General features: G+C 49.2%; 1 protein-coding gene across 2 annotated transcripts in view; it reads left to right on the plus strand.

The window, feature by feature from the left end:
- Positions 1 to 13,139, plus strand: part of phldb1b (pleckstrin homology-like domain, family B, member 1b) — a 55,543-nt gene that overhangs the window by 20,081 nt on the left and 22,323 nt on the right. For both annotated transcript variants that reach the window (XM_076290990.1, XM_076290991.1), the window contains 2 exons: positions 315 to 1,876; positions 12,259 to 12,444. In XM_076290990.1, coding sequence (XP_076147105.1) covers positions 315 to 1,876; positions 12,259 to 12,444 — 1,748 coding nt within the window. The remainder of the gene's footprint in view (positions 1 to 314; positions 1,877 to 12,258; positions 12,445 to 13,139) is intronic.

A 13,139-nucleotide genomic window follows, 5' to 3' on the forward strand; every position in this document is an offset into this window, starting at 1 on the left:
TGGGGCTTTTAATCATATGATGCACATGACTTGGTGGGCTGTTCTAGAAGGATCCAGCATCGGATGCAGGTAGCTGCAGTAAAAGCTTGTGTACGAAATCATAAATAAAACCAGGCTCTTTATGAGAGCGAAGTACCTCTGCCAATCCTGGTGATTTCTTGTTCTCTGTAAGTGCTTTTCAGAATGATGATATTTAATTCCCTTCATAGCCAGTGTAAGGGTAATGGGTGTGGTGCCATTGAATTGGAGTCTTTGGTAATTTTAAATTGTCTGGGGGGTCATCCCCGTCTTAACATTGTGTCTCTTCCTTGCAGACCCCAAGGGCCTAGTCAATGGGAACTATCCACCAGGTCAGCCGGACTTGCACTCTCCCCCCCGTACGAAAGTGCACCCTGAGCACAGTGCCATCGTCAGCTCCATCGAGAGGGACCTGCAGGACATTATGGACTCGTTAGCCATGGAAGACCCCCAGCCTTCCTCCTCCGCTCAGCCCAAAGAGCCGTACGGCCAGCCCGCCTCCCGGTCACAGCTGTCCCCGGTGGTGAACGGCGGGGGCTGCTACCTGTCCCCCCCCACCAGCCCCGGCGCCATGTCTGTGGGCTCCAGCTATGAGAATACCTCACCCCCGTTCTCCCCGCTCTCGTCCCCCTCGCCGGTCAGCAGCGGGAGCTTCAACAGCCCCTTGCACGGCGGCGGCGGCGGTCAGGACCAGGGCTCTCCTCTCCCCCCTGTGCCTCTCAGGTCATCCAGTTACAATTTCACTAGCCAGCCCCCCGTCCCTCAGCCGCTCGCCCCCCTGTCCGTCTTCACCGGCGGACAGAAGGTTCCAGAGAGCCCCCGCTTCCAGAGGAAGGCCTTGCTGGAGACGCCCCCGAGCCCCAAGCCCGCCCGCCGCAACGTGAATCAGGACGGCTCCGCAGGGAAGGATCCGGAGATCCAGAGGCATGTCCACATGTTTCCGACCGTCTCCATCTCGCCTCCCAGCGACCCCCAGTCTGTGGGGCGGATAGGGGTGCCCGGTAGCCACAGGTCCTCGCCCAAACTGCCCAGTGGGTCGCTCTCATCCTCCCCCTCCAGCCCGCGCATGAAGCGGGCCGCCGCTGCTCAGGAGCGTCCGGCGTGTGTGTTCCGCGAGCAGCCCCAGGTGGACTACTCCCCCACCTCCATGTCCTCTCTCCCGCTCCCGTCGTCCCGCGCCTTCCAGCCGCCCCTGGACCCGATCGTCCACATCGTCCAGGGCGGCAGCGCTCAGATACAGCAGTCGCCGCAGCAGCAGCAGCATCAGCATTCGGCCATGCTGCAGTCCCCAAAGAGTCCTCGGCTGGCACGCCGCAACTTGGAGATGGACAGCGGGAGCATCAGCAGCCTGACCAGTAGCATGCGTGACCTCCCGCCCTTGTCCCCCTCCCTCTCCCGCCGAGGGATCCCCACCCTGTCCACCCTGAGGACCCCAGAGAGTGCCTTGGCCAAGCTGGTCCCCGAAAGCCCCCGGCTTGGACGCAAGGCGGCGGCGGGTGGAGTCGGGGCCTTCTCCCCCGAGGAGCAGTTCAGCCCGCGGCTGGTCCGGGCGCGGAGCCCCTCGCCCACTTCGGGTCTGCTTGGCCCGGGTGAGGGCGGCCGGGGCAGGAAGGCCAGCTGCCCCAACCCGCTGTCGCCCTCCTTCAGCCTGGGCTCGCTGCCCGGCTCCTCCCCCCTCTCCAGCCCCCGGAGCCACCGCAAGATGTCCGGCGAGCTCCACGACCCGCGGCTGGTGCACCCGGGCATGAGGCAGCGCAAGAACAGCATCTCGGAGATCAGCGACAACGAGGACGAGCTGCTGGAGTACCACCGGCGACAGCACACTGAGCGTCTCCGCGAGCAGGAGATGGAGCGACTGGTGAGTTCGGCCTTCAGCGCGTTGTGCCCTTTCCCCTGAAACCTCACCAACATCTAAACTAAGCCATGTTGTTGAGGCACTTGTTTTTTGCTGCTCTGAATCCTGTGTAATGTGGTGTGCTTTGATTTGCCCCTGTGAGATGACCTTGTGAGATGACCTCTTGACCTTGGCCTTACTAGCACCATGCTGTGGCTACTGAGAAAACACAGAGCCCTTTTTTGCTTGAGGTTAGCTGTGCTCTTTTCAAGCCAGTGGTATTTTTCTAGACCTTAGGGAAAGGTCTCTCTCGGAGCTGCTGTTTTGTTGCGGTAAAGTCGATGAATGGTGATTCATTTCATTGTGTCGTGCTTTTCTTTCAGCTGAAGAGGGGGGGAGTATCTCAGCAATGCAGGCCTAAAAGCCTGCTTTTGGAGCTCAATTAGGTGTCAGGCGGATCCTGGGGCACCTAGGTGAAGGGCCCCCTTTTGTGTACAGAGAGCGAGGCTGTGACTTGTCTAGTGTAAACATTACTCTCCAACATTACTTGGGCCAGGCATAGTGCCTGACTGTTTCTCATATAGCTTCTCAATAGTGGGAAAGACTGGTATATGCTATAGCTTATTGCCTTTTACTGTACAGATTTCACACTTAGAGTTATTTTCTGCTATATTTTGCAACACCATCCTCGTTAGCCGTTGCCAAATATGAACCTTAAAATGAGGAGCTCTAAAATTGAGGGTTAGTGGCTTGGGTCTATTTAGAGCCTGGGCCAGTGTCCTAAAAAAGGACATTCTCAATAATTTAAAGAAGTAATTTCCTGTTTGTCAATGACAGTGTCACAGTGCAATACTCACAGAACACAGCAGCGCATTCCCAGAATTCCTTTCAATAAATGACATGCTTAACTTCAGCCATGTAGATTCTCATCTTTAAATGGTGCCTCTTAAAAACAGCAGAGCAGCATGAGAAGCAGGAATATAAGCAGTGTGTGTAAGTGTTCCCTAGCAAGGCTACCAGACCAAAGTCTAAGTAGTGTGTGTAAGTGTTCCCTAGCAAGGCTACCAGACCAAAGTCTAAGTAGTGTGTGTAAGTGTTCCCTAGCAAGGCTACCAGACCAAAGTCTGTGGCTAGCTGGAATGAATACCTTTCTACAGCTCCAACATACATGTTCTTATCAGTGAGCTGGATTTGATGTACTTTGTATATTTTTACCCTGTTTCTGCCAGGCACAAGGTTGGACACACACACACACTTAAACACACACACACACACACACACACACAAACACACTGGCTCACTCACTGCATATCTCTGGGTAGAACTGGGCTGATGAATGTTCTCTGGCACTGGAGTGCTGTTTGCAGTATGCCGAGTAGAACGCAAGTCCTTCCCGGAGCTGACCTCAACTCTCCGCTCAGGGCTCCGGGGAGTGAAGTCATGTTTCCATTACATTAGACGAGCACCATCCCCTGCCCCGAGTGCCGCTGCCGCAGTCAATATGAAGGCAACTAAAAGCTCAGCGCAAGCCAATCACATCTGTTTTTAGCACAGATGAGCTCATTGGCAAAGTTTAGTTACTTTGTCTTAGTCACTCTTTAATGTTTGTTGTCCCCAGTGTGCTCGATGTGGAGGACAGCTTTGACGTGGTGTCCCCCCTTGGCTCTCTATTTGCCATGTCCTCAGTGCTTGGCTCTTACTCTACTTACCATGCAGACAGACTAGGAGTAATTTGATTTCAGCTGTGTGCTGTTCTCTCCTCTCCTCTCCTCTCCGTGCTGATGCTGATAAAGGATAAAGGCTGATAATTTGTGGGCTTTTGCTGGGTTCTGTATCTTATCTGTTTCTCTGTGTTGGTGGTCAGGTTATTATGGGAGAAAGAGAGAGAGGGAGGGAGAAGAGGAGACGGAGAGAGAGAGAGAGAGAGAGAGAGAGAGAAAGAGAGTGTGTGTGTGAGAAAGAGATTTTTTTCTTCTTCAGCTGATTATCTGGGTCAGTGTCAAATCCCTCGTTCTGCCCGAACTTTAAGGGAAGATCAGTAATCTAGCCATTGCTTTTACAAACAGATTATGTGCCATGTGGACTTGAAGAGAAGAATATGTTTTAGATTACTAGCTTTCTTTCACACCCTTATGGACATTGCTTATCCATGTTATGGATGTTTGGAATTCATCAGCAGTAATTGCATGTGGTGCTACATTCTTGAATTCTTACACTGATTGGTTGTGATGTCTGTGGGAACTTGTAGCTTAAGCCTAGTGTTAGTACGTAGCGTTGTTTGTTGTCAAATGCAAAATTTACACTTTGATTTCTTTGACTCCCACACTCTGTACACTCGTTTCAGTACGCCCACATTGTGCACTTTTGACCTGCCCTGGTTGTAATGTTTTTTTTTTTTTATTATTATTTGATTTGATTTATCCTTTGTTTAACCAGGGTAGTCACATTGAGACAGAAGTCTCTTTTCCAAGTGAGCCCTGGCCAAGAAAGGCAGCAGCTAGTTAGAATGAACACAAAACATACAGTATCATCAGAAACCAACCTCCCCCCTCGCAGACTGCTGTGGTCAGGCACAGAAATCACCCAGACAGAACCCCTGTGTTTGCGTGTGGTCAGATCTCTGCCCTTAGCCTGCCTAGCACTATCTGATTGAACTAATCAGCTCATCCCTGCGTTGTGCAGAGGACCTAATAACAGCCCTGGCTTCTATGAAGCGCTTTGAAGTAATGGGCAATTAATAGTATCAGAGGAATTGAAGTGAATTGAATTGAATTTATTTTAGCTGAATTGAATGGTTAAGATGCCCTTCGACCCTGATCGTTATTCATCTGCGTGTCGAGGCTAGCCTCCTCTCTCACTGTAAGAGCTCCCACCACCATATGAGATGGCAGTGGACTGGAGTGGACCATGCTTTACAAATGGACAGTTTTCTCTGTTTTACGAACAGCTGTGACCTTATGTGTTGCCATACTATGTTAGCATTTACATTTACATTTAGTCTTTTAACGTTTTCTCCAAAGCGATTTGCAAAAAGGGGAAACAATCAAGGTACAGTGCGACATGTTAGTGCAGCAATAAGAACTACTCGCATAGAATCAAGGACGAGAGAATCGAATCGATTCAATCTGTGTGATTCAATTTGACAAATTCCCTTTGCCATAGATAGATACAAAGAATGTAAATGGAGTTTTAATCTTCCACAAATTATGCCCTCAATTTTGGCCTAAATCTGAGTCCAGATTTATCCAGGTAGGTATCCCTAGCGGTGTCTCCATTCAAGTGACCATGAAAACTCTGCCAAAGGCTGTCGGCCTAGGTGGGGATAGGTGAACTGCGCTGACCTGTGAATTAGTGGTCAACAGTTGCTTAGTAACAGGGCTGAATCCATTCTGCGCTGGATCAACAAATACACAGTAATTTCCTGTGTATTAGCCGCATTGTGTCTAAGCCGCAGGACAGTGTTTTATGCAAGTTAAAAGAAACAAAACCATATTTAATACCATATTAACTGCCCCCGTGTATTAAAGCGATGGTTCGGAGTAATTTCACCCTAGGGTCCTTTGCACTACTGCATTACTGCAGAAAGTCATTCGTTTCTGACAGCGCTACTCGACCAGGGTTCGATCAAGGGAAAACAGGTTCTGGGAGGGTGTTTGGCTCAGGGTCATGGTGCAAAGGACCCTAGGGTGAAATTACTCCGAACCATCGCTTTAACCTCATAGCTGAAGAAATTTTGCAAAATCAACATGTAAGCCACGGCTAATAGCTCATTTACGGTCGCTGTGGAGACTTGGGTTCTGTTAATAGGGTCCCTCTCCTAACTGACACTAGGGCTTTGCAATGATGTCCATCTTAAACTGCTATTATGAGATGTTTACAGCATCTGAATTCATGACAGACTTCACACCTAGGTAAAACATTAGTCTTCTAAATTACCCCAACTGCACATATAATATAGGATGCTCTATAAACATCCGCTTGAGGGTTTGTACCACTAGATGCATAGAAATTAACATGAAAACAAAAGTGACGCAAAAGTGATTGTGGCTTACAACAAAAGCAAAATGGCCCTTACAGTAACTACCTGGTCAGGCCTGGCCACCCACGGTCACAGCTGTTCCCACTTCCCATTTGGCACCGATGCCATGTGATTCTCCAGTTGCTCTGGAAATGAAATGGCATCAGGTATTTAAAACATTAGCGTATCTCTAATCACATCTGTCCGCTTGGCCAAGTGCCTGGCCCCTTTACTATGAGGAAATCCTAATAGTGGGACTCTGATTACCATGCTGCATTTTCAGCTAGGCACTAAATAATGGTTTGAATGGGACGACTAAGTCAACATGGCAGTGGCTCTAAGTGGGCTCCTGAACTCCTGAACTGAGAATCATGTCTCCTGGGCTCCTGTTTTCGCTCTTCCTATGTAGTGTGAGGGACCTTGTGATATGGTAATGATGGAGATCATAATGATATGAAAAAACTCTTGCTTTGAAGTGAAACATTGAGAAAGATGAATAGACCTCTGTTGTGACAAGATTGGGCTCTCATGCCCCAGGCTGTTCTTCAAGAACCCTTTGTGTGGTTGAAATTACGAAACAAGCTGATAGCGCTGCTTTCGGTAGGGCTTAAAGCTGAAGGAAAATCCCACTGATTATGAACCAGATTGTGACAATAATTAACAAAATAAGTTTGTGGACGACAGGATGTGACGCATGGTCAGGCACGGCATCCTCCGCCAGCTAACTGTCATGTGCGATTCAACAGTTTCAACGAGGAAGTAGTTAGAGCTACAAGGGAGATGAAATGAGCTTCTGCTCAGAGGTGAGGCAGAGCGAGAAGAAGAGAGAAAAGACACTCTGAGCAGAGAGAGAAGAGGAGAGAGAGAAGACACTCTAAAGCAGAGAAGAAGAGAGAGAGAAGAGAGAGAAGACACTCTGAGCAGAGAAGAAGAGAGAGAGAAGACACTGAGCAGAGAGAGAAGAGGAGAGAGAAGAGAGAGAAGACACTCTGAGAAGAGAGAGGAGCGAGAGAGAGAGAAGAGAGAGAAGAAGAAATAAGACTGAAGACAGAGGAGGGGGGTGCGTGTGTGTCTGCGCACGTGTGTGTGTGCGCTTGCGCATGTGTGTGTTGGTGTACGCGTGCGCTTGTATGTGTGTGTGGGTGTGTGTGAGGGGGCGGTGTGTGGAGCGTGCCTGTGAGGGGGGAAAGGAATGCCTGGAAACAATAGCTCAGGGAAAATTAGCGCACAGGAATGTCTCTGTGGCAGCCCTCCGCTCTTCCCTTTCATCCCCCCTCCCTGCCTCGGACTCTTCTCCTGTCCTCTCCTCTTCTCCTCTCTCTCCTCTCCTCTCTTCTCCTCTCTTCTCCTCTCCTCTCTTCTCCTCTCTCTCCTCTCTCTCCTCTCTTCTCCTCTCCTCTCCTCTCTTCTCCTCTCCTCTCTTCTCCTCTCTCTCCTCTCTCTCCTCTCTTCTCCTTTCCTCTCCTCTCCCTCCTCTCCTCTCTCTCCTCTCTTCTCCTCTCCTCTACTCTCTCTCCTCTCCTCTCTCTCCTCTCTTCTCCTCTCCTCTACTCTCTCCTCTCTTCTCCTCTCTTCTCTCCTCTCTTCTCTCTCTCCTCTCTTCTCCTCTCCTCTCCTCTCTCCTCCTCTCCTCTCTTCTCCTCTCTCTCCTCTCTTCTCCTCTCTCTCCTCTCTTCTCCTTTCCTCTCCTCTCCCTCCTCTCCTCTCTCTCCTCTCTTCTCCTCTCCTCTACTCTCTCCTCTCTTCTCCTCTCCTCTCCTCTCTTCTCCTCTCCTCTCCTCTCCTCTCCTCTCCTCTCTCTCCTCTCTTCTCCTCTCCTCTCCTCTCCTCTCTCTCCTCTCTTCTCCTCTCTTCTCCTCTCCTATCCTCTCTCTCCTCTCCTCTCTTCTCCTCTCCTATCCTCTCTCTCCTCTCTTCTCTTCTCCTCTCCTATCCTCTCTTCTCCTCTCTTCTCCTCTCATATCCTCTCTCTCCTCTCCTCTCCTCTCCTCTCTTCTCCTTTCCTCTCCTCTCCCTCCTCTCCTCTCTCTCCTCTACTCTCTCTCCTCTCCTCTCTCCTCTCCTCTCTCTCCTCTCTCTCCTCTCCTCTCATCTCCTCTCCTCTCCTCTCCTCTCCTCTCTCTCCTCTCTTCTCCTCTCTTCTCCTCTCCTATCCTCTCTCTCCTCTCCTCTCCTCTCCTCCACCTCCGTCTCCACATCAACCACAGCCTCCTCCAACACCACTGAAGACAGACAGCAGCAGGACTGGGCCTGACACTCGCTCCCTGCCAGAGTGACCCCTGAAACAGCCGCGTCTGCGCGGTCTGCTGCTTGCCTCTGTTATGTGGCCGCTCTCAAACAGTGTTTGCTGTTCACTTGCTGAATGGACTGGCCAGGCCTTATAGGGAGGCCGCTCCAGGCACATAACTGAAACATTCCGCTCGTGGAGCGTCTGCGGCAACAATACGCTTCTGCTATAATCAATGGAACCGGCTACACCAGGCAATGATTACGTGCACACGTTCACAAAAATGAAACCAGTCTTCTAAAACGTGCGACACAAACAGATCGCTTCAGTTGCGGACCCACTGCAGCCAGGGCCTTATGCTTGACCAACAGCGCTAGCTTGCAGTAGGTGGATGATGGTGGTGGCTGGGTAGGTGGGTGGAGGTGGTGTGGGTGGTGGTGGCTGGGTAGGTGGGTGGGGGTGGTGTGGGTGGTGGTGGCTGGGTAGTTGGATGGGGGTGGTGTGGATGGGAAGGGCCACTCAGCTATTTTGATAAATAGCATCTAACAATACTGCACTGGGGCTGTGGAAAACTAGCAAATAGCACCAGAAATGTTTTCTAATTTGTTAACCTAAATAATTATTATTCCTATTCATATGTTTCCAATGTGCTTTATCAACAGAATTTGCTCACTTACTTACTTACTTTATTATGTAGTATTTGGCAGTCACTGTTGTACAAAGCTGTGCTGAATCACCATGAAAGTGCCTATTGTGAAGGGTGGAATCTCCAGAGGGTTGCAGTAATGGTTGACAAGTGCTAAGTAAGCTATTAACATGGAAGTAAGAGGACAGCCTCAATTGGCAGGCAGGTAGTTGGGTAGGAGTTTGGATGGGACCTGGTAGTGTTTGTCTCTCTCTCTCTCTCTCTCTCTCTCTCTCTCTCACTCTTTCTCTCTTTCTCTTTGTGTGTGTGTATGTGTGTGTGTTTGTGTAGGGGCAGCTTGTTTTTGTTCATCTGTCTCCTGACAGCTTTTGACAGAGGGCAGCCGTCCCATTCTCTCCCAGGATAAAATGTGCGTGACCTTTCTCTCCTCTGCTCTCTCTACTTACTTAGATGTATTTTCTTCCTCTCAGGCTGGCCCTGCTTTTCACTATGGTACACACTACACAACATTTTATTCAAAGTTACACAAGTGGAACACAATATAGCACAAATACATAGCCATTAAGTACCACGTGTACAGGACCCAGTGTGTGAAGAGGCTCTAGAATGCACCTTGAAGCTAGTGCTTTATATTAAATGGCACAGCCTCGCTAGTTTTATATTGTCAGATATATTATTACATTAGACACACAGTAATCTATGGGTGTCTGATGCCAGAGGTATTGAACAGGTAGGCTGTGCACCATTAATGGTTGAGAACAGAGCACTGCAGGTCTGCTTGTTTGGAAAGGCGCTGAGATAAGGACGGCCCCATAGTTTACTATCCTGAGGGAACAAATGGATGTCATCTGGAAGAGCACGTAGCCTAAGCCATGCCCCGGGGCAGCGCACAGAGCTCTTTGTCAGAACAGGTTGAAGATCTGAGATGGGAGCACAAATGGCTCTTCATCGGGGCACTGGCTGTCCCTGGCAACCTGGGCAGGACACGATGAATGGGGCTGTTTTTGAGCCAGGCATTGTGTTTCTTTGAGACAGCTCTCGCCAAGAAAAACAAGAGCGAGGCAGGCAAGAAACATTACTTTTCACTTCAAGCCTCAACTTAACACACTAATTCCACCTTTTATGCAGACAGCATGTGTGAAGTCACCTGGTAGTTATGGAAACCTGACTCGCCTCTCTGAAAGAATGATTTCTCTCATCTTTTTTTTTTAGGGTGGGTTTGGGGCGGTTGGGGGTGGGTTCAGAAGGTGTGTAATCTGTGTTGTTTTATGGTGCCAGGCAACCGTGTCAGAACCTGCCATGCCAAGTGTGTAAATATTTACGGGGCCTACCTGCTACGCTGGCCCATTAGCCCCATGCAGGTCAGCAGGCAGCAGGCATCACAAAGCTTGGGCTCCCTCAACTGCTGAGGTGCGCTGCTGGGGTTCCTACCTGCCCTAATTAGGCCGTCTTGGTCATCCTTTACTAAATATGCGTCTCTAGCTGTTATGACATAACCTGACTCCGCCAGATGGATGCTTCGCATTTGCTCTGCATGTCCATCTGGGAACTTTCTGTTGGAGAACTTTTGGGAAGGGTGGAAAATACTGGTTAGTTGATTGGATAAACCATCTGTCTATCACCACCTATGTTGGTATATTCGACGGGCCAAATCAACCAAATCAGATGAACGAAGTGTTCTTCTAATGCCTTCGTTTAACATACAATTAAGTTAGGTAACATAACTAACGTTAACATTTTTAAACTTACCATTTATGTGTGACATTAACCTCATCAACGACAATCCCCCACCAAGTTTTCACAGTAGGCCCTACACTTCTGAATAAAGTATATTCCTCCATTACGGACTGGAATCGGCCGTGGTGGATGTCTGTGTCGTTCATTCCTCCCAGCTGCATGGCTGAGACTCATAGCTTCACAGCTTCCCCAGGAATACTTTCTAATTCGGATAAAACTTGCGCGATAGCTACGCTCATCTCATCTGTGGATGCAGTCATGTTGTTTGTTGCGTCACACCTTAACCTGCCTTAAAACCAACGCTGATTGTCCGTTCGTTTGGCGAACTGCTCCAAATTTTCTCTATCGGAAAGATGCCAGACTGATCTGCGAGTGGAAAACTGAAGCTCACGAGATAGTTATGACAAGTAAGCTCATGAGGCTAGTTATGACACACTTCTGAAAGACTTGTGCTTTTGGGGCTTCCGAGTTGTGTATATGGAGCTGAAAAGAACATTTTTGAGGGATTGTGTGTACGGATCTCAATTTGTAATCTGCATTGTTTTTAATTGTGTGGCCCAACCTGGACTCGAACCCAAAACAGCAGCACCTCTGATCGGGAGTAGAGCGCACTATTGATTAAGCTAAAAGCCCAGGCTGCTAGCTCTCTCCCTAGCACGACTCTTAAGGCGTCGGGAGGGAGGTTTACACAACGTACAAACTGCACAGCTACGGACCAGCTGGCTACCGTTACATATAGACCTCAATTTGTCAACATCGGTCAAACAGCCCTCTCAGCCCCTAGTGGGGCAATTGATGTTAATCACTGTAAAATGTGTTTTGATCTTGGGTTGTTTTGTGGCCAGTATGCTTTCCCAAAACAAACGATGCTTTCAGTGACAAATTAGTGGAAATGCCCCTCTGTTTGTGCTTTGATCACAGGAAGCCTACTGTAAAAGGAGTTTGAAGTGTGTTTGGAGTGAGGAAAATTGTTCACATGACGATTAAGTTGATTTTGTCAGCACAGAAGAGCCATGATCGTGCGCGTACACATACTCTGCTCCACAGTGGTGGAAACTTCTGGAGCCAAGAATAAGAGCGTGAGGATTTCAGATTGCAGGTTTGGGTAATGCAGTGGCTGAGCTGAGCCATGGTTCGGTCCGCTGCCAGGAACACTTGGGTTTTATGGTGTTAAAAGGCAAGTGGGGAGACTCTGACTGCCGGCTCTGCCAGGGCCTGGCTTTGGGCGCTCAGCAGCAGTTGCCATTGTTACGGGCCTCAGCAAAAGAGATAAACTGCCCACATAAACAGATAAAGCTGTCCAGACGTCACGAGTGTTTGTTTAACACACACAGGTGCAGGCTCAGATTGTCATTTTAGCGACGTAAAAATGATGACATCTTTTCTCTCTCTCTCTCTCTCTCCCTCTCTCTCTCCCCCTCTCTCTGCAGTGAGTTTATGATGAATATTAAGTGGTGGGTTTCCCACCGATATAGTGCTTCCAACAGCAGAATAACCAGGCACAAAAAATCAAAAAACCTGCGAGATGTGAAATACAGGCACAGATAGGAAATGCTCCTCTCAGCAGTTTTCCTCAAGTATCATTTTTTGGAAATGTTTAACCCGAGGGTAGAGCTGGAGCAAAGAGATAGAGTGTGGTGCTAAAGACCAAGGACATGGGGTTGTTTCCATGGGAGCACATGCTCTAAAGATGTATATTGACCTTGTTCTTTATGCTCACTATGCTAAATAAAACCCTGTTCATTTCTGATGGTCTTTTCTGACCATTGTGTCCACAGGAGCGGCAGAGGCTGGAGACCATCCTGAACCTGTGTGCGGAGTACAACAAGCCTGACATGGGCGAGCTGGGCCCCTCCATGGACACCCTGAGGATGGGCTCTCCCCGCACGGCCCGCCGGCACAGGGGCAGCCTGGAGGAGAACCACAAGGAGGACGGCGGCGGCATGGAGGTCACTCAGCACGAGGTGGGCAACTCCACAGATAGCCGCTACTAGTGCTGCGGATACTAGTGACTTTCAAGCGGGCCGCAAACTGCCGTCGACATGAGTGCGCGCCGACACTTCCTGTCATTTGCCCTCGCACGGCAGTGCCCAGATCTTCAATAGACAAGCATTTGACAGACAATAGATTTCATTGAGCGGCGCCAATCAAAAATGGAACTTAGTCGCAGTCGACGTGGCGGCTGTGAAAGGGTTCAGTGTAGGTGGGGGGGTTGTGTCGAAAAACAGCGGAATCTAAGATATGGAATGTCGGAAGCAGAAGGTGCCGCTCTTTTATGCCGTTGGTGGCGTGCGGTCGGCATGAGTGGGAGGCTGGGCAGTTTGGGGTCAGTGGTTTAAGATATGGGAAAAGCACAGTATTCAAAACCAAACGTATAGGCTGCTCCCATAAGCTCTTTAGTTACATTGTAGAAAGCTCTGCAATCCCCGCTTAAGCTTAAGAATCCATCACAGTAGCCTAGTAGCTTACTTTCCATCACATCACATTAATGATGTTGAATTGTAGTTTTGGCTGGTTAGTGGAAACCAAGGTACCTTTTCTGCCCACTTGAATACTTTTGAAAACTTATTTTTAGGCAGAAAGGCATAAAGAAAACAAGTGACTTTAGGCCTCTGCTATCCATCTCTTGGCAAAAGCTGAAGGAACATTGTCTTTTTTT

Source organism: Alosa pseudoharengus, unplaced genomic scaffold (assembly GCF_046254945.1).
Source record: "Alosa pseudoharengus isolate Yale_2024_CS ecotype anadromous, Long Island Sound unplaced genomic scaffold, YU_APseudo_1.1 YU_APseudo_1.1_scf_18, whole genome shotgun sequence".
Lineage (NCBI taxonomy): Eukaryota > Metazoa > Chordata > Actinopteri > Clupeiformes > Clupeidae > Alosa > Alosa pseudoharengus.